The sequence below is a fragment of the Solenopsis invicta genome, chromosome 9 (genome assembly GCF_016802725.1).
Source record: "Solenopsis invicta isolate M01_SB chromosome 9, UNIL_Sinv_3.0, whole genome shotgun sequence".
NCBI classification, from domain to species: Eukaryota; Metazoa; Arthropoda; class Insecta; order Hymenoptera; family Formicidae; genus Solenopsis; species Solenopsis invicta.
The window spans coordinates 12,300,504-12,326,700 of NC_052672.1; the positions used below are offsets into that span (position 1 = coordinate 12,300,504).

General features: G+C 44.4%; 1 protein-coding gene across 8 annotated transcripts in view; it reads right to left on the reverse strand.

The window, feature by feature from the left end:
• LOC105198042 (nascent polypeptide-associated complex subunit alpha, muscle-specific form) overlaps positions 1 to 26,197 on the reverse strand; it is a 123,103-nt gene that overhangs the window by 56,265 nt on the left and 40,641 nt on the right. The window contains exon 1 of one of the 8 annotated variants that reach the window (XM_011164684.3): positions 12,546 to 12,717. The exons of the other annotated variants lie outside the window; for them this stretch is intronic. Coding sequence (XP_011162986.1) covers positions 12,546 to 12,585 — 40 coding nt within the window. The 5' untranslated portion in view covers positions 12,586 to 12,717. Of the gene's footprint in view, positions 1 to 12,545; positions 12,718 to 26,197 lie in introns of those variants that run through there. 8 annotated transcript variants of the gene reach the window in all.

Below are 26,197 nucleotides of genomic sequence, written 5' to 3' on the forward strand. Positions count from 1 at the left end.
TTAATGAACGATCAAACCCGGTTCTACGCGTCGCGCGGCGCGCAACCCGTCATTACGAGCTACCGCAGCGAGGAGGAACCTTTTTGTCCTCTTTTTTTTTTTCATACGCCCGACTTTTCTCCCGCGACCTCGCGTGGCGAGCTGCTGAATGAAGAACGATCCTATTTTTCCGCCACGCGCGAATCATCTCCGGGATCCTGGCAATCTTGCTGAGTCAAGCGATTTCAATAGAACCGCGAGCGATCCTATCTCGCTTACGAAATAAAAAAGCGCTTTGATTTTTCATTTCTGCCGCTAATGAAAAATGTTTCGCGTATGTGCGTGCGTGTGTCGGTGTGTGTATGGAAACACATGTCGTATCTCCCTAGATAGTGATGTGCCTTTATTGTTGCTGGCACACGTTGCTGGCGATCGTAACATGTGTTGCTATCAGAATTATAGCAACTGACTCTGCATTTATTGGCAAATTGATGCCTTCATGATATGACAACTTTGGGCAGCAAACATAATAATTTGGATAGCAACTTGCCAACAACTTGTCGATAACTTGTGTCGCGGTTTAAAATCGTTTGTAGTCAAAATTAGTGTTGTTGCCACAATGCTGTCATGGTAATTTAAAGGATCACACGATGCTGTCGTATTTTGCTGACATGCGAGATAACTTTGATGCAGTTATTATACGCGTATAATACATTGTCATTGACATGTATTACTTGTCCCAATTGTCGATACAACCGAAATCGTGTAGACAAATAACGGCAAGTTGCTAACATGAGCAATCATGAGTAATCAGGAGCAATTGGATTTTGCTCAGGCTCGCTTGATTATCTGCGAATGGTTATAATTTTATAATGAAAACTATCATAAGTGGATTCTCTTGATTGAAGCTAAATGACATGGCAACCGCGCGTAAACATGCTTCTCCAAAATAGATTTATGGTTTATCTAATTTTACAAAAATTTATGCTTTATAACGAAACGCAATAATAAAATTGTTTCCAAAGAGATGATAGGTTCGTAGATATCGTTCTCCTAAAAAGTATGCTATACAAGATCGTAACGTACGTGACATATTATACGCTACCGTTGTCATTAATTATCCCTGGTTTACCGCAACGATTTATTGTCGTCTAGTTTATTGCTCGTAGTAGATAACGATAATTGTAATTGACATCAACGGCCTTTAAAGGTTGTGAATGATGGCTCGGAGAGAGACCCAGAGCTACCACACAGCGATGCACCGTTAATTCGATCACTATAGCCTCTTTGCTGGAACTTTTTTAAATTCGCTGAAGTCGTGACTAACTGGACCGGTTGCGCGACGAGATAATTTAAGTAGTCACTTCAAAGTATGATCACTAGTCAAAAATTCTTCAAACGACTGCAAACTTTTTTCTCCTCGTGTAATGCTAATAAAAGTAACGATATCACACTACTTTCTAAAATAAAAGAGAAGTAACTCACCTCCGAAAGTGGAATAATAAATTATCTAGTTAATCTAATTTCGTTTTGAGACAGTCCTTCGCAATTAATTTCCGCGTGAAATGTATCGCGACGCAAGGATAATACCCGTCGTCGTCCACGACGACCTTTAAAGGCCGGACCGGCGCGGCGCGGCGCGGCGCGCGCGCACCGGTCGCCGAGAGAGATCGCAGGAGACCGAGAAGAAGAGGCAGGAAGAGATTACTGTCGCGGCGTTAACACGATCAACGCCGTCAGCAACCACGCGGTCGTTGCTGGATCTCCTCTCTCAGCCGCTGTAAACCCGCCGTAAGTTATGCGCGACCGGGAGGGCCGCCTTGCGCGCCATTAAAGCGGGTTATGCCCATTTCAAGTGGAAAATCATAAGCACCGCAAATACGCCGTCATTACTGCAGACGCGCTACGAGCTCGCCACTTACTTTGTAATCATGACTAATGCATAATGTAGTAGCGACCGCGCCGCACACGCTTCTCGCTCCGTCTATGCACGCGACTCCGTGTGTGCACGCGTGCGTACACCTACGCGTATACGCGCGTATACGCACGCCGCCGCCGTCGTCGCCGCGCGATCTCATTGGCGATTACGTGAGGGTGCCTCCGGGCACCAAGGCGGGCGATGGCACCCTCGTGAAAGGTATTCCGGAAATAATGAACGTGCAACGATTTCACGAGGAATTTGGATCTTGCGGTACGACGACACGTACTTGACCAAAGACAGAGATGTAAATCGTTACGTGATGCGCCTAAAATTCCAAACGCGTCAGCCAGCTATTTGGCAATACTCGGCAATACGTTGCCGAATTTTATTTCTATGCGATGCACACGTTTGTACGCGGCTTAAGGCACCGAGGAGAAACGACCGCGAAATCGTAAAAGAATAGATTCCCCTACAGAGTGTCGGTGTAAACTTTTCCTCTCGTTCGTCGAGCTCGTCGATCGATAACGGCCGCGCGGCTTCTAACAGTGAAACCACGTCTTTGTCCCTTCGATGCGTAACCTTGGTCGTGCGGAGAATGGTCGAAACAGCTGTTTCAAGTGGGAGACCTCTCGCGAAACACAATGGCGTTCACGTGAGGCGCAAGCGTTTATTAGCCGACGTGGCTCTGGGGGGCAGCGGGAGGACGCAGCGCGATTTATAACCAGCAACGTAAGTAGCACCGGCATCAGCAACGGCCGAGAGACGGCGATAGCTGGAGACTCACCATGGCGCGGCCCGAAGGTCGCGTGACGTCGATACGATTGCGTCTTATTAGGAGTCACCGCGTGTTCGACTTTACGTAGGAACGCGATGCCTGCGCGCCGACGCATTCCTGCAACTAATTAGCTCCCGTTGTACTTGTCGGAGCATTCGCTATATGCAGCAGCGAAAGGGAAAGAGAGAGAGAGAAAGAGAGAGGAGGATCCATGCGCCGGTTTTCAAACTCTTCTTCATCTTCTCGTGTCTGGCTGCGCGCGTTTCCACGTATACTACGCTGCAGCATGATTTATTGGTCCGTCCCAGCCTCTCGCCATCCTACGTCTTCCTGCCGTTTCTCTCTTTCCAATTCTGCTGCCAGGGAAAATCCGCTGGGAAATTGATGGATGATAGATTTCCGAGAAGAAACTTCCCGTTCCTCGCAAATTGTGTTTCGCGTTAAACAGAGAAAAGCGCGTTTCTTTTAATAACTCCCCTGAAGGAACCAGTATATTCCATACGTCACATTTCTATTTGCCGACGCGTGCAAACACTTATTTTACAACCGGAAAATTTTCAACGCGATTTCCACGGAGAGTCATGTACGCGCACGTATTACGTTGCACCTTTTATCTTCGGTTTTTACGAGCCGCCTCCCCCCTTCTCGTCTCCCTTGACGCATGGTACACGGTCTTTTATGGTCGCTCGCCAAGACGTCGCGGCGATAGTGACACTGTACGTCCGTCAGGGTCGCGCACCTGCAAGCAGGTCAGGTTGCGCGGCACTACGCTCGGCCGTGAAAGACTGTATCGAGAGGCTAGATATAATTTATAAGCGTAGAGTGACGTTTCTTGAAAACTGCCATCTTGACCATTCGGTAACTCTTCAACTTGAATTGAATCCAAATACATGTGACCTTTTAAACTGAACAATTAAAATCCTCACGACAGAAAATCAGAGTTGATATCGTTAAATTTTACGTTGGCAAAGAAATTCCACGAGCCGTTAAAAAATATCAAGAATACGAATCATATGACTGATGTGATTCTCCCCGCGATTCGCTCAAGTTCTATCTGGCTCTCGCGTTTCCTTCGAAGTCGGAGCGTCCGACGAGGACCCAGAGGCTCGGGGTACAAGAAGAAGATATTCTTCCTGCGGTTCGCTGCTTGTTCCGCCGGTGGCAACGGGCGAGCGGTGACCTCCGTACCCCACGGGAGCAAGAAAGACAGAGGGACTCGAGAAGAGAGCACACACCGAGAAAGGGGCAAAGAGGGATAGGAAGAAAGAAGAGAAAGAGAAAGAAAGAAAGAGAGAGAGAGAGAGAGAGAGAGAGAGGGAGTCGAGGTGCGTTCCTGCGTGACGTAGCTTTCGCAGGCCATCACGCATATGTTACCCTCCGCGAGGGACACGTACGCGCTTACAATACGATCCGCGGGGTCATTCCACCGAGTCCTCTCGGACACCTCTTCAGCTTCACCGTCGCCGCCGTCGTCCCCGTTGTCGTGAACTTTGTTCCATGTTCCGCTCATTCGCTGTCTCTCGGCGTTCTTTCTAAAGCCGGTGCATTTCCTAAAACGCACCGCGCATACCTATATGCATGCACGTTTGATCCTTATTCATTTTGTTTCCGAGGAAAATTTCTCTTCAGATCTCGAGATATTTTCTTTCTTTAAATTTCGTTTTTTTTCTCTCCGTCTCTCTTTATCTTCTTTTAGAACTTTATCACGAAAGTTGGACGTAGCACTCATCGGATGGAAGACTGACGCTTTTAAGATGCTTTCAAGATGATGAATCAAGTACAATCAAGTAGAACAACTTTTTTCACCGGCTCTCATGCGAGCCTTTGCGACTATCTCCCAAAAAGTTGCGAATGAAATTCGCAAGCCAATCTATCTTTTTAATATAAATATGTATTGTTTTAAATAAAAATAAAAGTTACACAGATGAGAATAGCTCACGCTATAAATCGAATTTACATGTCGAACACGCGATGGAAACGTTCCATCGCATCGAGTCGTACGTCCTGGCACCGTTTCTCTTCGTAGCTCTGTCTTTTTTCTTCTCGGACACATACGATTAACAAGAGAGCGAAGCAGGTTGCGGGCGGATGACAAACAAAGAGCACCGTGACCTCGTCGCCTTGTGCGTGAGGTGCGATTAGCGCGAACGACTCTGTCGCGCGTGCGAGCGAGCGAACGAGCGAGAGAGCGAGAGAGCGAGCGAGCCGTCGGGTCGGTCGCAAAAGATGTGGGAGGAAGGCAAAGAGAAGGAAGCACGCGCGCGAACGAAGGAAGGATGAACGAAGGAAGGAAGAAGTCGGGTACGTAAGCCGACCAAAGGTCGAGTGCTGACCACGAGTCATCTCGGTTGCGACAACTCGCGCTGCTGTTAACTTTTGCGCGTCCCGCTTCCAATCTCGCCACGTTGTACAAAATAAAATGTAAAAGTATCTTCTACGCGAGAATTCCAATTTCTCGACGGAAGAATTGTGCAAGCATGCAAAAATGCAAAAATGAAGAAATGATGCAATAATGTGAAACAGAAATATATATCATATATATATCTTTTTTTTATCAGTATTTTATCGTCGTAAATTTATTTCTGAGAACCGATTAAAGTCGATACACCTGAAGATACGAACGATTAAACGAATGTTTTTGAAAGACAGACGGGATAGGTCGAGTGCAGATGAAACGCAAGAGACAACCTCGCGCGCGATGAGCGATTAGAGTTGGATTATCTCACCTGCGAAGTCACCGAGAAGGTCAGAGCGTGACGATAGAGGAACAAGAAAAGAAGCGACTGGACTGGAAGCGGGTACTTTACTCGATCAAAGGTCGAGCCTCGCGCATAATTTACCGCGGCATCGATAAACGAGTTCCCTATCGCGCTTTCCATTTTTCCTCGTGGAGGTGGCATCTCGCCATATGGCGGACGAACGTGTGGCACATACGGAGAATTAACGCAAGACGTTATTGGCAAATAGATAGGTAACAAATAATAACGCTATTAAATTCCCATTATTATTCCGCGCCGAGGAGTGTTTTGACAAACGCGTGTGCAGAAGGAAAAATATTACGGAGGAGTGGAGCCGTAATGAGGCTAAAGGATAAACGGTTAAACGCAATCGATTTCGCAGAGGCTACGGAGTCAAAGTTGGCTTACGCGACGCGACGTTGGAATCTAGCGGTGATAATCGTCCTTATCGCGGACGATTATGACCGTTAATTAACGTACTCTCGCGGCATCATCAGTTTGATTTTTTTTTCTCTCGGCCGCTATATACACGCCGCTAATTGCCACGTGGCGCAGGTGACTGGAAGAACGGAACATCTCGACAATGAAGCTCAACAGGTTGCCGGCGGATAGCAGCGAACTTGACTACTGCCGAGTACGAGTACGGCAATTAGCACAGGCGATTCTTTCGCGTGTACAACGTCGACGAGGAAAAAGCTTTGAGGAAACGCGCGAACGCATCCGCGACGAAGAGTCTAAAGTCACTTCGTTGCTGAATCCTGGGACAACCCAAAAAAAAGCCCAACCACGCAAAGTAGTTTCGCAAAACGAGATGTGGCTACGCGGAATAAATCAATGTATTTTTAAATGTATTGTCGAATGGTATACCGTTAACGTGTCTTTCGTACAACCATCGTCCTTCGATATCGCCGTGCCTGTGCAGTTTTATGAAACCGATGGGTCCAAGAGTCCGAAGACTTTTGCGGAGGACTGTACGCTTCCGAGCGTCCCGGCAAGCAGTTAGCATTAGGCACGATGACGAAGAAGGCCAGGGACTCGGTGAGATGATAGCGAGCGCGTTCGCTGACGGCTCGCATCGGTCACACCGCAGGTGACTCGCGTCGCGGTCTGAGCTTGGCCTCTGCCCGACCCACGTACCTGACTCTATCCGGTGTCCTTCTCCGTCTCTAACTCCCGTTTTCTTTCTCGTGCAGAACGCAAGCTCTACTAAATAACGAGGCCTTGAATACGTAGAAAAATTTCTCATATCTTTGCTGAGAGAGAGAGAGAGAAAGAGAGAATAAATTGTTATCCTTCTAACCGTTAATTTTCAGGCAGAATAAATTGCGCATACGTAATTTCTGATTACAAGAATGGAAAACCGACGCTCTCGCCGTCCAGAACGCGAGAAAAATGTGTAAACAATTGTTGATTACAGAGCCTTTTCACGCGTGCGAGAGAATTTGTCCCTCATCTTTTTCTCGCGCATCCTTGTTATAAATTCGCATCCGCGCGATCGCTGATTACAGGCTGGATATATTGCGCATATAAATTCCTAGTTGACACGGGAAAACTCTACGCGCACTCCGCACCGCCGCGCCGTTCGAACGTCGGTGAACGTCGCCGAAGGACCTGCGACCTCTGCAAAGTTAATGATACGCGCGAGTGGATGATCCTTATATAGAGAGCGGCGGCAAAGCTGCCCGCGTGTGCGCTCGTCAGCACGCATCATTTCGAGTGATGTATTACTCACCGAGTGTCATCAGAAAACGGTTATGTGACCCTGGATAACTCCCGACGGTCATACACTCGCGGCCACCTCGCGCGCGGATCTTGCGTATTTCGCGTCGCCATCCGAGTATACATTTCGCTTCGTCAGCGTTCGCGGCCCGCGATCACAATTGATACGGCCTCGCGCGAGCGATCGCGTGCAATCTCAGCCCTGCGAGAGCTTTTATGGTGCGGGAGAATAAATAAAGCCGAACGGTACAACGTGTGTCTTTCACGTCCTGTGATTTTTACTCGTAGCATGAAGGAGTTGGGATATCGCCTTAAAGGGGCTCTTAACGAAGCCACAATGCGCCGCAGCCGTAGACAAAATACGTAACGGCAGTTGAATACCGGTTCGCTTTGTAATTTTACGATTCCCGTTTGCCGCTTTTAGATCTGCCGTAATTAATGTTTCATTGATTATCTAGTTAGGACAATACGACGGAAAAACATGCTCTTCGCAAAAAAAGAGCATCAGGCGTCTACATGTCTTCATTGTTAACGTCTTGTAGTGCACGATTCAATTTACAAATCATAGTAATTTTTTTTCTTAACTCTTATAGTACAATGAAAAGCGGCACTTTATCCGTAAAAACATTTCAAGTATCTCGAGTCCTATTACTTTATCACCTGTTCAAAATGATTAAAATAATCTTTAAAAATGCATGACTTTCAAGTGTCTAGAACAACAGTTTGTACTTCGTGTTAAAAAGAAATAAAATTTAATATAATTTAATTACCAAAGATTAATTAAATTGGATAAAACAATTATTTAAAATGTTTAGAATTTTCTAAGTGTACAAAGTTTTATAAAAAAAAATACAGAACTCTAAATTCTTCGAAAAAAATTAACTATTCGGGCACATAAAAGTGAATGAATTTCAATAGGGAGCAAATAAGAAAAATCGAATATCTTTTAAAAAAAAGCGTTATTTTATATTTTGGAGCAAAAATAATGTCTTTTCCAAGAAATTCAATGTTCTCAGGAAAATTGATGATTTTGATTGCTCTTCGCTTTATTGCACAAAGGTTTTCCCTAATATAATAGTTTTTTAGAAAGATGCAAAGAATAGGAAAATTTTTATAGGTACTTGTTTGCTTCCAAAAAAATTAAATCTAGACAAGAAAGTAAAAATAAAATGTCGCGTTTTTTTTCAAAGGGACACATCGCTCTTCTCGTCTAAGAGAATCTCCCGGGTCGTGGCCACATTCCGAAAAGCGTGACCGATCTCACCGATTACAGTTTCGTTAAGCGATATCGTAGCCTGGCTAATTAATCGCGAGCATGTCGCGCATCTGTTCGCTTCTCGACCGGGGGAGAGATGTAGGTATGGTGCGCGGCGCCGTCGTAGAACGACGGGCCACCCACGACAGGCCCTATCGTCGGCAAACGTAAATTAGCGACTTATCGTATCACCGAGGTCGTTAGGCTTCTCGACGGCTAGCTGAACTGCGCGAAATTCTAAGACGAGATCTCGTGATTACGTTTTAAAACAGCCGATTGTTGACAACGGTCGTGCTGCACGTTAAAACTATCCTACTATAAATGACTAATCGCAAAAAAAAAGAACGTAGTTGGCAACGCGGACGCAAAATAGAATTATAAACGCATCATCGCACGCTAGATGCATGCAGAAAATCAATTGCAGTTGAACCAACCTTTTACAGATTAAAATTACGTCTGCGTGTATCTTGCGTATGTCAGCTTGCATTCACGTTGCAAATTACGATTAGCGATTACTTATGTAGAATGGCCTTTCACGTACTCGCGAAGCGTGAATTCTTTTTCCTACTGCTTTAGCATCTTTAAAACTATGGAAATCAATTTTTTGAAATAGAACAATGACGAATAAGACTTTAAATTGCCACATAATTAAGTTTTTAAATGGAGAAGAAATTTTTATTAACGCGTAAAAGTTGAGTTACCTTCAAAAGATCGTTTTCACATAACATTTCGTAAAGCCTTTTCGTCACCACATACCTTGTCACATGAAATATTGATTAATCGGGGTCTACTAATCAAAATATTATTCGTAGGATGTAGAAAAAGGCTTGCAAACCTGCGAGCGCTCCTATGACGCGTGGGCGTGTAGATAACTGCAGAAGCGACTAAATCGATTTACTGTGTCGAAATCACACGGGCATTCGGTTCGTAAAATAAATCACGCGTAGTAAAGTGGAAAGACTGGTTTCTTTCGTAAGATTTCGGATACACCCGGTACAAAAGTTACCTGGAGCCGGGTCTCGAAATTCTCCCTGACCCCGAGGAGAGGAGAGAGGTCCAAAGGTCGGCGGGCAAGGAATGTCTCGAGAAGACCAGATTATACTTCGCTAATGAACTTCTGCGCCTTCGGCCGTGCGTGATCCAGGTAACGGCGCCGAGGAAAATCAGAACCATCTTCTCTCTCGGCGCTTGTTTTCTATTACAAGGGTCGGACACAAATAAAAGCTTAAGTGTGCGATAGACTAGCCAATAAGTTTTCAAATTCCAGCGCGACCTCTCACTTTTACCCGTCTCCCCCATTCCCCCTCCTCCCCCTGGTACACACGGAGAGCTCTTCATCTTTTTCACGATAGAATATGAGAGAGGGAATTGGTAGTTCTATTGGTATAAACTCGCAATTACGAGCTAAATCGAAAGAAACGACAACTAATGGTAGATTATTTAAATCATATGGAATTAATCTTCTCTGCTCGCCACTATTCGTGTAAGAGATAAATATAGTGTTTGGAAATCTATTCATAACGCGAAACGTTTATGAAATAATACAGTTTTAACCCAGGCTCTCATCCACGTGAGCTACATAGAGGAACACGTTCTTATCGCGAATTTCTCATCCAACGAGTTTAACGATCGAATATCCGCTACGAAGCGGATGTCTGATAAGGAACCCGTTAATCGGCAAATTTCAACGCCGATACAATCATCAATATTATTTTTAATTACTACAATGACGCAAGTCGTCTCATTATAGATACAACGAAGACGCTTCATCAGATACAGCTAGGTATCTTCTAATACCAGCATAGTCACGTTTTGATATCAATCGGAATGTGCCGGCACTCCGTTCAAGTACACACGACATATTTTACGTCAACGAAATCGGCAATAGATATCTAAACGTGAAATACACAAATTTAAACATCTTTGAGATTACTTATAAAAATCAGTTAGTCGACACCACAAGAAACAGAAAAGACGAGGAGCGGTTACATAACGCGAATTCTCTCTCTCGATATGAGCAAGAAAAATCGTGAAGACTCGCCAGACGGCATTAAGCAAATGAAAGCTCGAGCAATTAAATTCTCACTGGAAGGCAGACATGTGTTACCGCGTGTCTGACGCGGCGGTCACGGTGATCGCGACCTCGAGATCGTTGATATCGCGCATTACGCGACAAATCGCCGGCCTTCGTATGCGCAACTCCCGGCCGTAACGAGAGATTTGCCGATTCGTCCATTGTATCGGTGCATCGAGCCGCGTTAACCGCGTTCCAAGGCCCCAACGGCGTGGAATTTATTGCCAGAACATGGACGCGAGCATCAGAGGTCGCGGGAAAAGAGACGCGTTTGTCGCCGAAACGTTCGTTGAACAAATAAAGAGAATCGATGAACAAAGATTGCTTGTTGTCATTAACGAGGAGGTGTTAACAGTTGGAATACGGTTAAATTATTTTCACTTCTAATCACAACGTGTTGAATCTAAAATTGGAGAAACTCAAAGAGTTTCAGAAACATGCAAAACTCTTTTCCTCAATTCTAATTTTTCTAGCAAAAAGAAATGTAATTTCCTGTATCTTGCAGATTCATTTTGAAAATTAAGTCTGCCAAAAGTTAAAAAAATTATTATTACATTTTTTTTTCTTTCGATACAGACGATGGGAAAAAGACTCTTCGTCGTGCAACCATACTCTACTCCCGTTTTCTACCTTTGTCCTTTGTGACTTTGCGAGAGGAAGCTACCGATCGAGAGGAGAAACATTTTCGCTCGCTTATCTCGTCACGATGATCTGCCGACGGATACCGCGTGCCTTGACACGTAACAATGCATGCATGAATTAATAGCGGCCGCTGTTGTATTCGTATTTCTATCTCGCTTACACGGAGATTTACATCTTTATCGTGAACCTGAGAGGTGTCGTTGCGCACAGGGTGACACTGACGTCTCCGTTTCCTTGATTATCCACAAGTAATTGAAACTGAGAATTTAAAACAAATCTTTTTCAAATGAAACATCTTTTTTTAAACGTTATAAAAAATACCAGAAACTATGTAAGGTTCTATAAAATTCCGCCAGTACAAATACAAAAAGTGATGATGTTTTAAATGTAGAGCCCGTCCCGTCTATTTTTAATCAGTATTCACAAAATTGAATTCCGCTGAAATTCTCCGCGTTATTTCGGAAACATATCGAGTTACTTTCTCGCGAAGCCGACGCGTTGAACCCACCGTCGCAGATTCTGCGAACTGGGACACTGTTCCACGAGTTATTAGAAGTAATTGCCGTCTTGAAAGAGTCCCTAATGCGGCACAAGGGAGATGAATGAGAGGGAAAAATTAAAAAAAAAAAGGGAAAAAGTCATGCCTCGTGACGAGAATCGAGCCCGCCGCGAGGAGAGGCAGCTAGAAAGAAAGAGCGGATGAGATAGATAGATAGATAGAGAGAAAGAGAGAAAGAGAAAGAGAGAGAGAGAGAGAGTTGAATGATGAAAACACGAAAGGTTAGCGCTTCAATAAATTCTGACGATCGGGATGAACGTGCCGCGGCTCTTCGATCGATCTCGTTGTCGATCCCTCAGTCCTGCGGCATATAACGAGATCGCTGAACGACGAAATGCACTGAAATGCGATATTAATGATACGTTGGCGTGGCTCGTATTGCTCGACGTAATTGGCTCACGTCGCACATGTGGTAATTAATGTTGCGACTGAACATGTCAAATGTTACGGAACAACTGTATAACAGGGACACGATTGAATGCGGCCGTCTCGCGCAATTTATCATTGGTCTCGACCTTTTAGCCATGAATCTCTCACAATTAGGTGATTACCGTGTGCTACCGATCATAATATTTAATGCGCCTGGATTCCGCGTCCTTTTCTAAGTTTTATTTGCTTATAGTTCACCGCAACCCATCTGTAATTATACGTTCTCTCCATCCTTCTCTAATCCGCGGAGCATTCCTACAAGCCCATACGACTGAATTATTAATCCATATAGATCATCGGATTAATCATCGTAGAATATTTCGCCGGTACGTTTCATGCGCGAACGTACGCGTGGAGTCTTCGTTGAAAGAAAATAAAAAAAGAAAAAGAAACGCAGAATAGTCACGTTAAAACGAAGCGAAAGGTCAACGTTCCTATAAATCTCTCAACCTACGTGTCTTTAGGCGTTGCACTTTCAGCGGACGGGGTTTCATTTTAGATTTCCTCGCGATCGAGGCGCACCAAAGTGTGAGAATTCCTCGGGGTACGCGGCCGACAAATGCAGTAATTCGAGACAGAAATACGGCTATCGACGTACACCACCGAACTTCGTCGCTGCGATCGGATCGTGGCGAGTATATGTACCTTGGGCACGATTTCCACGAGAAGAGCGAGCGCTCGAGCGATTCTCTCCGCGCTCAGCGTGTCTCTCGTATCTCCACGCAAAACATTCTGCTTACCTAAAACAGAAACAAAATACAAGGCGATTAATGTAACGTTCGTAGCTTCGTCCATAAAACATCAGAAAGATCTATTTCCTGATCGTTATATAAAATAAATGTTTGCGGAGGCTGTATTGCCAGTTCGCGATTGTTTATTCTATCTCAAATAAAATTATCGACGATGCAGCTTGTGGAAGAACGAGAAAAGAAATTTATTTCGACTCCTTATTCTTTGCCAATCAGATTAATATTGAAACAAAAAAATTCTTGCATATTGTAACGTCAGGTGGTTATGCAAAGAAACGAAGCTAATTCGAATGATCTGAAAAATCGATTGCGATTGACTTTGCTTTGTAACTAATGATACGTCTTTACGGCCAATGCAATAACAGATAGCACGGAAAATGGTAACACAAGTCGCGACCTTTAAGAACAGCAATACTTGAAACGATATATTTATTCAGGCCAAGTACGAGATATTGCGTAGGCAATACAATGCAGGGTGTAGCTCACTTCTGACACGGTGATCGAATTATAATCAATAACCCATGATAATTAAGCTAGTAAATCGGTTGAACCGAATGATATATTTATTTACGATTCGGTTGAGTTAACAACTTGTCACTGATCGATAGGTATACACCACCTTTCGAACCTCTCATGACCCGCTTCTAACAATATATTATAACAGTATAACTTAATCAAAATTTCATGTACAGCGAGAGAGTAGTGTGAGTTGATAAAAAAGTCAAAGCTCAACCGGAAGAATTGTTACTAGGTATGTATCATAATTATAATTATAATTATAAAACCGTAATTATACGCGCGACACATACGTTTCCCGGCTTTGAGATTGAAATTTCGGCTCTGCGGAGCAGATTCACGCTGACGCGAATGACGACTTGCACGACGGTCACGTGGGCAGGACACAATGCAGGGTGCGGCTTCACCTCTGACACACCGGGGTCTCGACCTATTCCCGTATACGCGGCCCAGGATATATCATTGTGCTGCGAGGGCTCAACGTGGTGCCCAACCCACGTGCAACGCCAACACGCAACGTGGAACTCTAAGCTCCGAACCCCTCGTTGGAATTTCACCGCTTCGGGAATACGTCTGGAAGGCGGTGAGCGAGACGACGGCCAGTCAGCCAGCCAGCCAGCCAGCCAAGCGCATGTGTGCCCGTGTGTCTCGCGGAGGAAAGCCGATTGTCTGACGTGATGAATCGTACGCGAGAAATTTACGCGATTTGTGAGCGACACGCAATCACGTTTCGCGTAGCCGGATAACATAATGCCGAAATGTCAGACTTGGAAGAATTGATTCAAATGGAATAACGTCACGTCATTCGATATTCGCCGCACGTCCGTGTTACGATACCTCGTGTCAAAAGTCAACAAGTTCATATGTTTTAGAAGAGATATGGAAAACGACACGTAACCATCCACGTATACAGATAATTTCAGATTGCAGGCTTACAATTCGCAAGACAAGATCATTATTCGGACGTATCTTTCTCGCTGTCCGCCAACTCAATTCAGTCCGGAATAGACAGGTCGAAACATTGCACTTCGTCCTCAGCTCTGTTCCTTTTGCAGAGATTGATACGTCCGAATGCGATGTCCGAGAGGGAGCGGCCTGTTTCGCGCATCCAGAAACTTCGCAAGGAAACTCGAACGCTTCGTCGAATTTTGCCTTCGCGTATCTCGAGTACAGGAGTGCCCTATTGTCTCTATCCCGCCTTCACCCACACTTTCTACGAAGTTAGCATATCCGAAAGCAACGTCCACGTGAAGATTCGTGCGCTTGCGGACGCCCACGGTTTCTCATATCTTACGGATGAAGACATTTACGACAATTCCCGCACGAGATATCTCCCACCTCTCCACACAGGTACACATACACGTGCATTGTTCCCCACTGCACACAATGCATTCGCCCGATGTCATTCTCTCACTTGCAACTTCACTTGTTCGATGACAATGCTTTTTGGCAGTTCAGCAATAACACCATTATTATGAAACTTACATGATAACATGGAATTAAATGACAAACTGATAAGGGATTTGTTACTAAAAAAAAATCATTTTTAAATAAAAATTTAAAAATTCCTTTAGCTTCGTTTTAAAATAAAAGTTGCGCTTTTATAAAAAAAATATAGATATTTAATTTTGAATAAAATAATGTCTAAATAGTAGCACGTCACATCGCAGATTGTGAAATTACTTTAAAAAGATTTACATTTTTGAGTTATAAAATATACCGATATGTGTTTTTCCGAGTACCTGTCTACGTCCGAATAACATTAGAGAGGTAAAATTAGACGGTCTCTTTATAACGAAGTCGAATGAATACATTTAGAACCTTTTGCAAAACCGATACCGATCAAAACGAAAGTCTGAGAATCGACAAAAGAGTGCGGAGAGACGCCCGTGCTTCAGGCGATGAAAAATAAAAATCTGACGTGCATTCATGAATAAGATAGAGATCGGCATATTCAATTGTGAATTATTCGACCAATGCGCAATGATTGCGGTGTTCAAACGCCGCTATTGGCTATACGCACTATAATACCGTCTGATAGTATGTAATTACGCGATAAATTCTTGAAAAAATGACGACTGTATATTTCATCACGCAATTAATAGAAGTACAACAATTATATAGATATAAAAAAATTAGAAAAATGTTTAAGCGCAAATAGGACGTCTCACAAGTTAGTAGATATGTAAATGAGAGTTACAAATTAAAAAAAAATATTAATTCATATTTTTCTATTACATTAATAATAGAATTTGATGATGTCATAAAACATCTCTAGCTAATCCAGAAATCAAACATCTTTAAACTTTCAAACATAAAAACTGTTAAATTATTTCTTATTAATTGTGTAATAAGCAATAAGAGAAAAGATATTAAACGGGGAGAAATACATTTTTTCCTACAAGTATCCTCACCAAAATGCACTCTGCAAGGCTCTTAGCAATCCTGTTCACACATCATGGCCTCTCCCCCGTACGAGAATTTGCATTTTACAAAAAGAACACGGCGTTCTATCGAGGAATACGTGCAGGTAAGCTTTAAGTGAGCGTCACGGTCGTTGGTCTATGAACCATGCTGGACCAAACGCATGGTCACCGAACAAGAGGCTGTCTGCGTCAGGGTCGAGTCGTTGCTTATTTACGCACGCTGCATTCTCGAGAACAATTGCGTAGGCCAAGCCATTAAAGCATTGACCTCCGCGTAATTATGGCCAAAGGTCAAGCCTAGTTGATCCGTTTATAAGGAAATCGCGCGGAGAATAATTCCATGTGAAAGCTCGCGTCTCGTCAGTTTACATCACAATGCGTATGCTTGTCGTGTTGCCTGTTATCAGATCTGCGCGCGCGCGCGCGCGCGTGTATCAAAATTAGTTATTCAAATACAAAATATGTCCTGGAAAAGATGATTCCGAGTAAAGTTTGTGAAATAAACTATAAGTAATGTAAAGGTCCAAAACAAGCGGAATGGCTGTTATAATGTAGTTCTTGGAATCTTCGTATATTACAAATTATTCAAGATCTTATGGCTTTGACAGCCAAAGAGAGCTCGTGAGAAGGTCAGAAACGAACAGTGTCAACTTATATAAAGAAATATTTGAAATACTATCAGCGGAAATAGATAAGCAGCGACAGATAAGAAATAGCTGGCGGTTTCTGTACTAGTCGTGAAATTTCTGCTATCCGCAGAGAAACACGTAATCGATTGCATGCGTATGTACGTACGGTATATATAAACATCTTTCCTTCGCTTCCGAGAGTCGGGAGAGAAGAGACATAACGAGGTCTATCTCTTCGTCTTAGGTGAAAAAATGTCCAACGAAAGAGATACGTGCCCGGCGCGTTAACAGATACGCAGCAACGTGCAGATTAGACTGTTTCGAGAAACGCGCTGCGATATGCGCGAGCACGTATGCTGCTCCTCGCGAGGCGGCATGGCACGTTTCGCGGTGCAAAAGTCAGAGGTGACGTGTCACCGAGGAAGGTGACGACGACTCTACCAGCCGGAGATTGCGTTGTGCAATCTAACAGCCGCGGCAACACACGGCCGCACACAAACCGGCATTCTAGTATACGACGAGGTGATCCGTCGGTGGCCCGGTCGGTGACGTTTCTCTTCTTTTCGCTTGTTATTCGCTGCGACCGCGCGTTTTATTTGCCCGCAGGGATCGGAGTTACTGATATATCACGCTGCGCTATTATATAATATAGCTTACGTAAACCTTACGAACGCTTTGTGGCTGCCATTGCGGGATGGAACTATTTACAATTTATCAACGATATACCCTTCTACCTCGTGGATTATGAAGCTAAACTAATTGAGCGTTTAATGAGTTGATTGAGCATTACGCGCAAACGTGAAATAAGTGTTTAGCATAACGAGTCAAACGGGAACTTTATGTTGCATTTCAACTCTGCTAATAAACGTTAACAATCTTACAACTTTTATGTTCAAAAGTTCACAATGTTTTACAATAGAGTAAAATGTATATAAAATGTTTTATAAAATAAAGTAATCTGCTTTTTAAAAATCAATATTTTTACATAATTTGCGCCCGTAAAAGTTTCTTTATTGTCTTACAGCCATCTCTAACTCTGGTTTCGTAGACGTAACGTTACAACTGGCATTAGTGTAAAGTAGGTCGAACAGTATATTTAAACCGCCTTAAGTAAACACTCAAACTGTCTCAGCTTATTTATTCGTACATATGAATGACGAAGAGTGACTTATAGTAATCCCCCGTTACGAAGAATCACATTTCCTCTCGGCGAATGTGCCCAAAGACATGCGACGAGTCGTGAACACTTTCGGACAGAAACAGAAATCGAACGAATTTTTGCGAATCACTCGAGAAATAAATCGTGCCATCGTCCAAAACATTTCGTATTCGGGTCAGCCGACGGCGGGTATTTCTTCACCGATACAAAAGAAGCGAAACCGCGGTATATACCTCGGAACGATCGTAAAACGATAATGCGCGAAACGTTGCCAACTGCCGTGAAAACGTCTCACGCTAGAGGCACATTAACCCTTTTGGAAAACATAAAATTTGTTAGCTTTACGACGCCCGTTTTATCGAATGTAACCGCTCAGTTTATATTTTTATCGCACCTTCTCTCGCTTACACGTCTATCATAAATATTATGTATCTCGTTATTTAGATATTCCAGCTGTTTCAAAAATTAATATTAATCGCGGCGTGAAGTAATAACGACGTAAACAAATATAATTATAAGCGCACGATGCGAATGATATTCTACGATGCCCCGACGCGACGTAGCGATTCGTTATTTCTTCGAATGAGAGCAACATTGTCAAAAGTAGCTACTGTGTGCCAGTCACCAGCAGACTGTACGCTCTAACCCCTATTCTATAAGTAACCGTGTTGCGCAACGTATTATGTAAAAGTCTTTAGACATACTTAGTCTACATTGTGTCGGATATTATAGTTCGCAACTGCCGGTGACCCGCTGTTTATAGCAAGAGCAAATACGCAGACGCCACCGGTAGCGTCGATGTTGCTGCGCTACCTCGCGTTTCCAATCGAGCCTCGATTCTACGACGAATCGCACGTTAACGATCTTGATGCGGTTCGTAATTTAATTTATCGAATCCGACTCTTTTTCCACTGCCGATCGATTGCCTCGCGAACACGGTCGCGCCGCTCGCGCTCATCCGCGACGACTTCCGGCTTACGCGAGCTGGAGGATTTCGTTTCGAGTGAATCGTGGTTTATTGGCAGGATCTGGGGTGAATCTTATTGACCCCCGCGCGATATATCGCTGGAACTAATCTCGAGCCTTTCAAAAGAGAAAGATCGCATCATACACCTACATGAATTGCAAACATATTTCCGTGCAAACATAATCAAAATTTTACATAACTTTCATACGAAAGATATAGATGTACATCAAATGCAGGAGAATTTTAAAATAATTAATTATTTTTTAATTGCCTCATGCTGCAACGATTATTCGTCATACTCATGACTGTTCGGACAGCAACATTAATTAATTTTTACTTAGATAAACAAAGATTTAATTGATTAAAGATGCAAAAACATTGGTAAAATCAGCTCTCAAAAAGATAATCAATCGATTCTTATGCGTGTATAGATTCTAATCTTTTTTTGTCTCGCTTGTCTATTCCACACCTTCTAAAGCTGAGAACCGCTGACCCGCATAGAACGATCGCGAGGCGGACCGGTTCAGGTCGTGGAGTAGATTTCTCTGAGGTCGGTATCTTCCACGAGTCTATACGAATGAGCATGGACCTCCTTCTTCAACCTTAGCCCTTCGCGCGCTTCGAAGACGACGTTTCCCCGAGGAATATTGAAAAAAAGGAATCGACTTGGACGAACGAACGAGTAAAAAAGTGAATCAACGAGACGAATGAAAAGAGGTTCACCGCAAGACGACATCGATATTCCTTTAGGTGTCAAACTAGAATATCAAGATACAGAACGCTGACTCCGAGTGTCGCCTTTCTCATAAGGACACGCACATACAGATCATCTTGTAAGATGATATTGAGGGATTAATATACCTAGTTGGGTCTCTTGAGAAATCTTCGATCGATGGGTAACGCGTTTCATCGGTATTTATGATCGAAATTCGAGAGAAAGAAGGAAAGACTAAAATTAGATCTCTTGTGTTTTCTCTACGTTTCAAAATATCAATAATATAAAAGTACGATTACGAAATAGTACAATTATCTTAAATTGCGTAGAAAACTAATCGTATAAAAAATTGTGTAAAAACTTGTACATGTTAATTGTAAGAGATATAAATTTTTATATAAAAAAAAAGGGAATTAAAGTAATTAATATATATATAAACAAATATTTCATCGCAATTTCAAATAACAAGTAAAAGATGCTTCCATTATTTTCGGTCCATCACCTTCCATATATTTTCCACCTATTCATCTAGTGAACTTCGGAACCCGACGTAATCCGGGCCGCGGGCCAAAAACGAATAGATTCAACGCGTCGACGCGATGCGGCCGTAATGCTTCGAGAGATAATTGAATCGCTCCGAGTCACCGTCAAAATACCCGACAACGTACGAATTACCGAGGTCCCCGATTAGCTCCTTCTTTCTCAAGCCCAATTACAGCTGAGCGCCCCGATGCCCAAAATTCGGCCAACCGAGACACGCACGCAAGCACACACGCATATGCACGCGCGCGATCGACGTACGCCGCGGAGCATTACCAGCACTTTGGACGATCGTTAGTCCCATTTTCGGGCCCACGATTGCTCGGGCCCGGTGGGCAGGTTCGAGCTACGACCCCGAGCGCATCCCGGCTCGTCCATTTCTTTCCTCTCGAGAGAGAGGTCACGTGACCTCTCACGGCGTAGACGCAACCGCAGGCTTCCAAGTTCGAACCCGATGGTGTGTACGTGTGTGTGTGTGTATGTGCGTGTGGTGTGGGTTCCATGTGCATGGTCAGGTCTCAACATCGGTGTGCGTGCGACGCCTCGTAAGGCGATGGAATGCGCCCGTCCTCCAGGCCGGTCGGATGGATGGCTTTGTCTTTGCGATCTGACGTCTCGTTCCGAGAGCCGCACGACCGCGCGCTCTGGGGTGCAGTATCGGTCCCCGTATCCTGGAACGACGTACCCTGCATCCAGACTAATCTGCCCTAATCGAATTCCTTCGACCGCGACGGAGATCGCGATAAGGGAAACGAGTGTCGTCGGTCATTAGTACTCTCGCGCTACTTCGAAGGAAGATAATTAAGTAATTAAAGAATTTTCGTTCGCTTAGTTAATTAAATTTGCTTTCACTGCCGGTTTAAACTTTAAAAACGTTTCTCCGAGAGATGACTCTAACAAAAATGCGTTTCACATATCACGATCAAAATGATAAACGTTTCTTGCCGTTTTATTCGAAGCATGTGATTTTCGCGTCAAACTCGTCGCGCGAGGTCTTCCAGAAATTTTGCTGACTGACGACAGAGGAGCAAAGTTCAGCGAAACAATAGAAATGCAGAGCTAATCGCCGTGAACACGTGTTTTATCGCGTTGTCTCCTCCTATCGACGTGAGCATGCCGTGGGATATCTTTTCGCGAGGCATTGCAGCACGTAGCATCTCCGCACGAGGCTGATAAACCGCTCTTGAACGATCGTGAATTATCACGTAAAACGACTAAGTCGTTCCCTCGTCGCATCTTCCTGTCACCGATGATGCGATGATGCGATGAGGTAGCCGGCGGAGGTTGAATTATGAAATCAATTAAGAATATCGATTTGATCACCGTGGAAAATGACTGGAGACGCTCGAGGTGTGTTGCGTATGCGTCGTAATGATCGATGGTCATCTCCAAGTACATCTCCGTAGGATTCGTTCGAAACGTATTGATGGAACTATATGTTTCTCTCGAAGCTAGAGGGTGCGCCTTATCGCTTACAAATGTCGCAAGTTGCCAATACCCGTAAATATAACCGTAATAATTTTGAATTTGCTGAACATTTACACAGAGAAATAATTAAACGATAAAAATTGGTAAAAGTTGAAATAAGTACTATTTGAAATATTATGATAAAAATCACAGATATGAGAAGTTATTAACGAGCAATTAGACCATTCAGATTGCACAATAGCATGGCACGTAACTGAGCTTACGCGCGGTATAATTAATGGGTTGTTCACACCTCCCACGTTTTCTTAATCCATCTCTCTCTTAGATCTCTCCCGCTTGTCTTGGCGCACCACCCTACTTCTTCTCGACGCTGTAACGTTACGAAGTCTTCGGTAATTAATCACCTCGTGGCGATCACTAACTGTCCGACCATATTAACGGAGCAATCGTCTCCGGAATTTTTTTTCGTAAGCGCATAATGCGCTTTATTGATCCAATTGCGTGAAAAGAAAGCGCAATTTGCCTCGTATTGCCAACTGGTTTGAATCTCGTCCTTTCTACTCTTAATTTGGCACTTGTTCATACAAACGCATTCGTAAGTGTTCCTGTCAGATGGCTTGTAGTCTCACGCGAAAACATAACGAGGAACACGCGCTTGGTACGAACACAGTTGCCTCAAGATCCAAGCTCTCGCCAATGTCGGTCGCGGGGGACAAACGATTTGTTACGCACACGATAATGAAAGACCGTGTCCCATATTCGCGCGCGCGCGCGACAATAACGAGAGGGAGAGATACAGGCGGAATAGACGACAGGCAGGAGAGGAGACGAAAGGCCGCCGATGGCGTATAATGAATGGATCGTTTGCGCCTCGCCCACGCCACACGTCTCTCTTTCAGGCTTTTGCCAAGCGCGCCACGATCGGCGCACGATCTCCTAGGAGGTGGTGGCCGGCCGATAATTAATTATCCTGAGTGATCGATCCTACCGAGCGGCGCGGCGTCTCCGTTGGGAGTACCGTGTCAATTTGTCATAGTAGTCACGCGCTTTTCTGCGAAGCCACTGCGCGAGAGAGCAAAGAAAAAAAATGGTTGTCCTCTCCCTTGTTGTTATTCCGCAGGAAATTCACCGGCCGAAGAGGCCGAAGTGTCCATGAGACGCAACGCACGAAGCGACGGTGGGACAACTTCACGTTTGTTGAGATTCAAGAGAGTTTCTCACTTTAATCAGATTTACTACTCATCCCTCGCTACTCATTCACCACTACTCAACTTTACTGAAGTCCTCTTACAGATAGCAGTATAAACTTCGTAATAAATGCAAGTCATTGCGGATTATAATATTCAGTACTTTAGATAAATAAATCAAAAAGCAGAACTGGCGAATGCGCGTTTACAAAGAGCGCCGTAAATAATCGTCAGAAAACGAAAGGAACACATCCTCGCGGTAGTAGATTCCCAGGCATGATGTCAGTAAGACGATTCACGGATAGATATTTCATTGCGATTGATGAAGCTAATTCCCAATTTGGAATGGATCGCCGCGAGAACCAATTAAGATTACACGTAATGTTTCATTAAAGAAATTGCGCTTTTTACGACGCCGTAACGAACCTTAATTCATGAAAGTTCGCAATTACTATCTACTCGCAGCTCTCTCCCCATACTTTATCCCCATACTTTATCCGTTCCAAAAAAATTTTTTTGTATTCCCTCTCCCAGGATGCATCATTCGTCTTTATGTCGTCGCGATACAAAGTAGCTGTGCAACAACGCGACGTTAATGCATGCACGTACCAACTCGAAAGTAACAGTTGGCGCATTGATTAGTATTGCGAAAATCGTTTTACGTATAGCCGTCGTTGTTGGCTACAAAACTCGCAGGAAAATATGGAGAAACATCGGGATGAACGTGTTTTCTTAAAGAAATCAGCCGCGACAGGTTTCTCAATCGTTATTTGCGTTGCTTGCGAAGAAACGATCGCGCGATTTTCGTACAACACTATTAAAATGAGTCTGTGACGTCTAGTGCAATAATACTTGTAATAACCTTATGTAACAATGCGCGTAATAATAAGTTTCATCTCGACCTGGCGCTTTCTTATCTCGAGATAAATATTCCGAGTCTTTCATTGGACTCGACAAACACTTTCTCCCTGAACGATATACATTTACCAGGTGCTCGAAGTGAATTTTTCCGAAAATGACGCGTTAAGGCGAGATGCGCTTTGATCTCACGAACCTTTTCGGATGCATCACGTACCGGGTGGCCCCGTACGGAGAGGGCATGCCGGCGCCGCACCTGCCAGGTCATTAGGGTATAAACGGCAGGTAGAATGTAGGATCTCCAAGACTCTCTCTCTCTCTTTCTCTCTCTGGAGAGAAGAGACACACAGAGATCTTTGTCCTTCTCTCGTTCCTATTTTCTTTCTCTCCGTCTTTATTTCCTTCGCGTCTCTCTCTCTCTCTCTCTCTCTCTCTCTCTCGCTCTCTCTCGCGAGAGAGGAAAGGTGGTAGGGCGAGGCCGCGAGAAGTGGAGGAAAGGCCGCGACGAGGAGGGAGCGAATCGAGCGAGAAAGAGGAGAAATCCTGGTCAGTCGAGGTGGGAGGACGAGGGGGCGGTTGAAGAAGTAGAAGAAGAAGCAGAAAGGCGCATCGGACGAGGACCCAGGAGGAGGTACCCGTCACGAACTGCGGGCTAATTGTCCGGGAGATTGCTCCTGCAGCCTGCTGTGCGCTGCTGCTGTTGCTGCTGATGCTGCCGTCTGTCCTGCACGTTGTTTCCTCGACCTTAAGGCAACCTCCGGGCGTCCTTAAGATCTTGATCCCGCTGAAGATCGACCGAGTCTCCGGCTACGCCATATACCAGGGATAGGATTATTGTTTTGCAGGGATGGATTTACGTCGGTGATTTCTGGCCTGTCCATAATTGTAATTGATGGTGGGGGGAAGGTGGATAGAAGCGCAATTATCCTCCTCCTCCTTCTCCTCCTCCTCCTCCTCCTTCCCGCAGACGCGCGATTCGCGATTTTGATTGGGTGAAAGATGACTACAAGAACAGCAACTGCAAAACTTGCATTGAAAATCCTAGTAATCTGTCTATTTTTTTAATATTCAGATTGCGAAATCTCTTGTCACTTAATGCACATTTATATATAATGTTTCAACAACGTAATCAAGGGCACTAATTTCAATTCAATTTCAGTAATCACCTGAAATGATTCGAGTGACGTCAAGGGCGCGACGTAAATGAAAAAAAAAAAAGATTTTCGTCCTGAGATTACGGAAAGAATTAAACCATCACGTTTTCTTGCGTAAAGAGACCATCTGTTTGCGGGTAAGAGCGAGAGTGCTCGCGTGTCGCGCGTATATCTTCGTTTTTTGCTGGCGACAGCGCGCTCTTGCTCTCCGTCGTGTCACTGGAGGTGAAACAGGGAGAAACGCGACGACGGTGAGAAATTTCTCTGCATCCCGCGCGAGACGTCGTGCGATCGATCGAAGTCTCTCGATTTCGCGCTCCTTTCGAGATCGCTTCCTGGCGCACGACACGGCTGCCGCGAGCTTCGTTCTTCTTTTTTCCCCCTCTAAACTCCATCTTTCTTCCGCAACCGCGATATGTCTTTCTCGCCTTCCAAGCGAGAAACATCGTCCGAGCTTTGCAGATTTATCGCGATTGCACAATGCTCCTGCATACTGATACTGCGCACACTGATATTGTGCGATAATGCATTAGTAAACGCGTAAAATTTTACCGAAAACTTATGAAAAGGATATCTATGTCTCGACGTTTTAAAAAGAAATCGACTCTAGCTGAAGATCTGTCAGTAAAATTGAAAACAAATTCAGAATCTTACATCAATATTCATATAACAAATCGAATATTTCATGCAGTGGAAAATGTACTAGCGTGATCAAGTTGTCACTTTGTTTTTAATATTGCGCTTTGATTTATCGTCTCGTTACTCTCGATGGGATTGCGAGTCGTAAGTGTAAGCGAATTTCTGGCCGAGAGTTTCGCGGGTAAGGAAAGTTATGACAACGCAGAAATCACTTGATCCGCACCAAATTAGCTTTTCGTATGACTCACCGTAATTTACTATCTTTACTGTCGCGGCGCGTTTCGTTACGGAATTATACTGCGTGCCTGAAAGTTCTCTTCATAAATTTCACGTGTATTACGCGTGCCTCGCTGACGGGAAAAATTATGACAATGCGGCGATAACGATCTGAATTGAACGACTTTCAGACATCGTCCGCGATAATGAATCATAAATTTTGCAAAGAGTAAAAATTACAAATGGAAATCTCGATGAGACGAGAAGATTAATTAACGTGTTTCTGCACAAATCTCCGTCTTCTCCAAATCTGATAAGTCAATGCACGTGCATCCTCGCCTTTTAGTCAGTTATTTCAATACAATGGACAGCCGCAAAACGTTCAACATTTAAAATGAAGTTTCGGGAGCTCTAGGCGATGAAATGCCTCTGTTACGAAACAACGGGCGCGTGTCGGGCTAGGAGAGTCTAATCGGGCAAATCGACCCGAGAGAAGCAAACCGGCCGAAATAAAGGCCGCTTATATATGCCGTCAAATTATCGACGTGCCGCGAAACGAGCCAGATAAATATCGGGGCCCGCTTCGCATGCCCGACAACGAGTCGAGCTCGACTACCGGCTCGTGCAAATATACAGACACGCGAAGCATTACGCGTAACGAACGGCGTACACGCACATAGGCATAGATACGCCTCGTCTCGTCACCGCGGCTCGCGCGTATATCTAACACGCGTGCACGCCGGCCGGTTCGACGCATACGCTCGCCGCGCGTGATTCACGACGGGCGCTGGGGATAGCCGGAGTAGACGCGCATAGCAGGAGTTCGGTCCAATGACGGAGCTCACGGCCAGTCAGCCAGTACTAATTAACCGTGGAATGCTGTATCTAGATTGAAATCTGGGTGACCCGACGCCCCGGGGCCG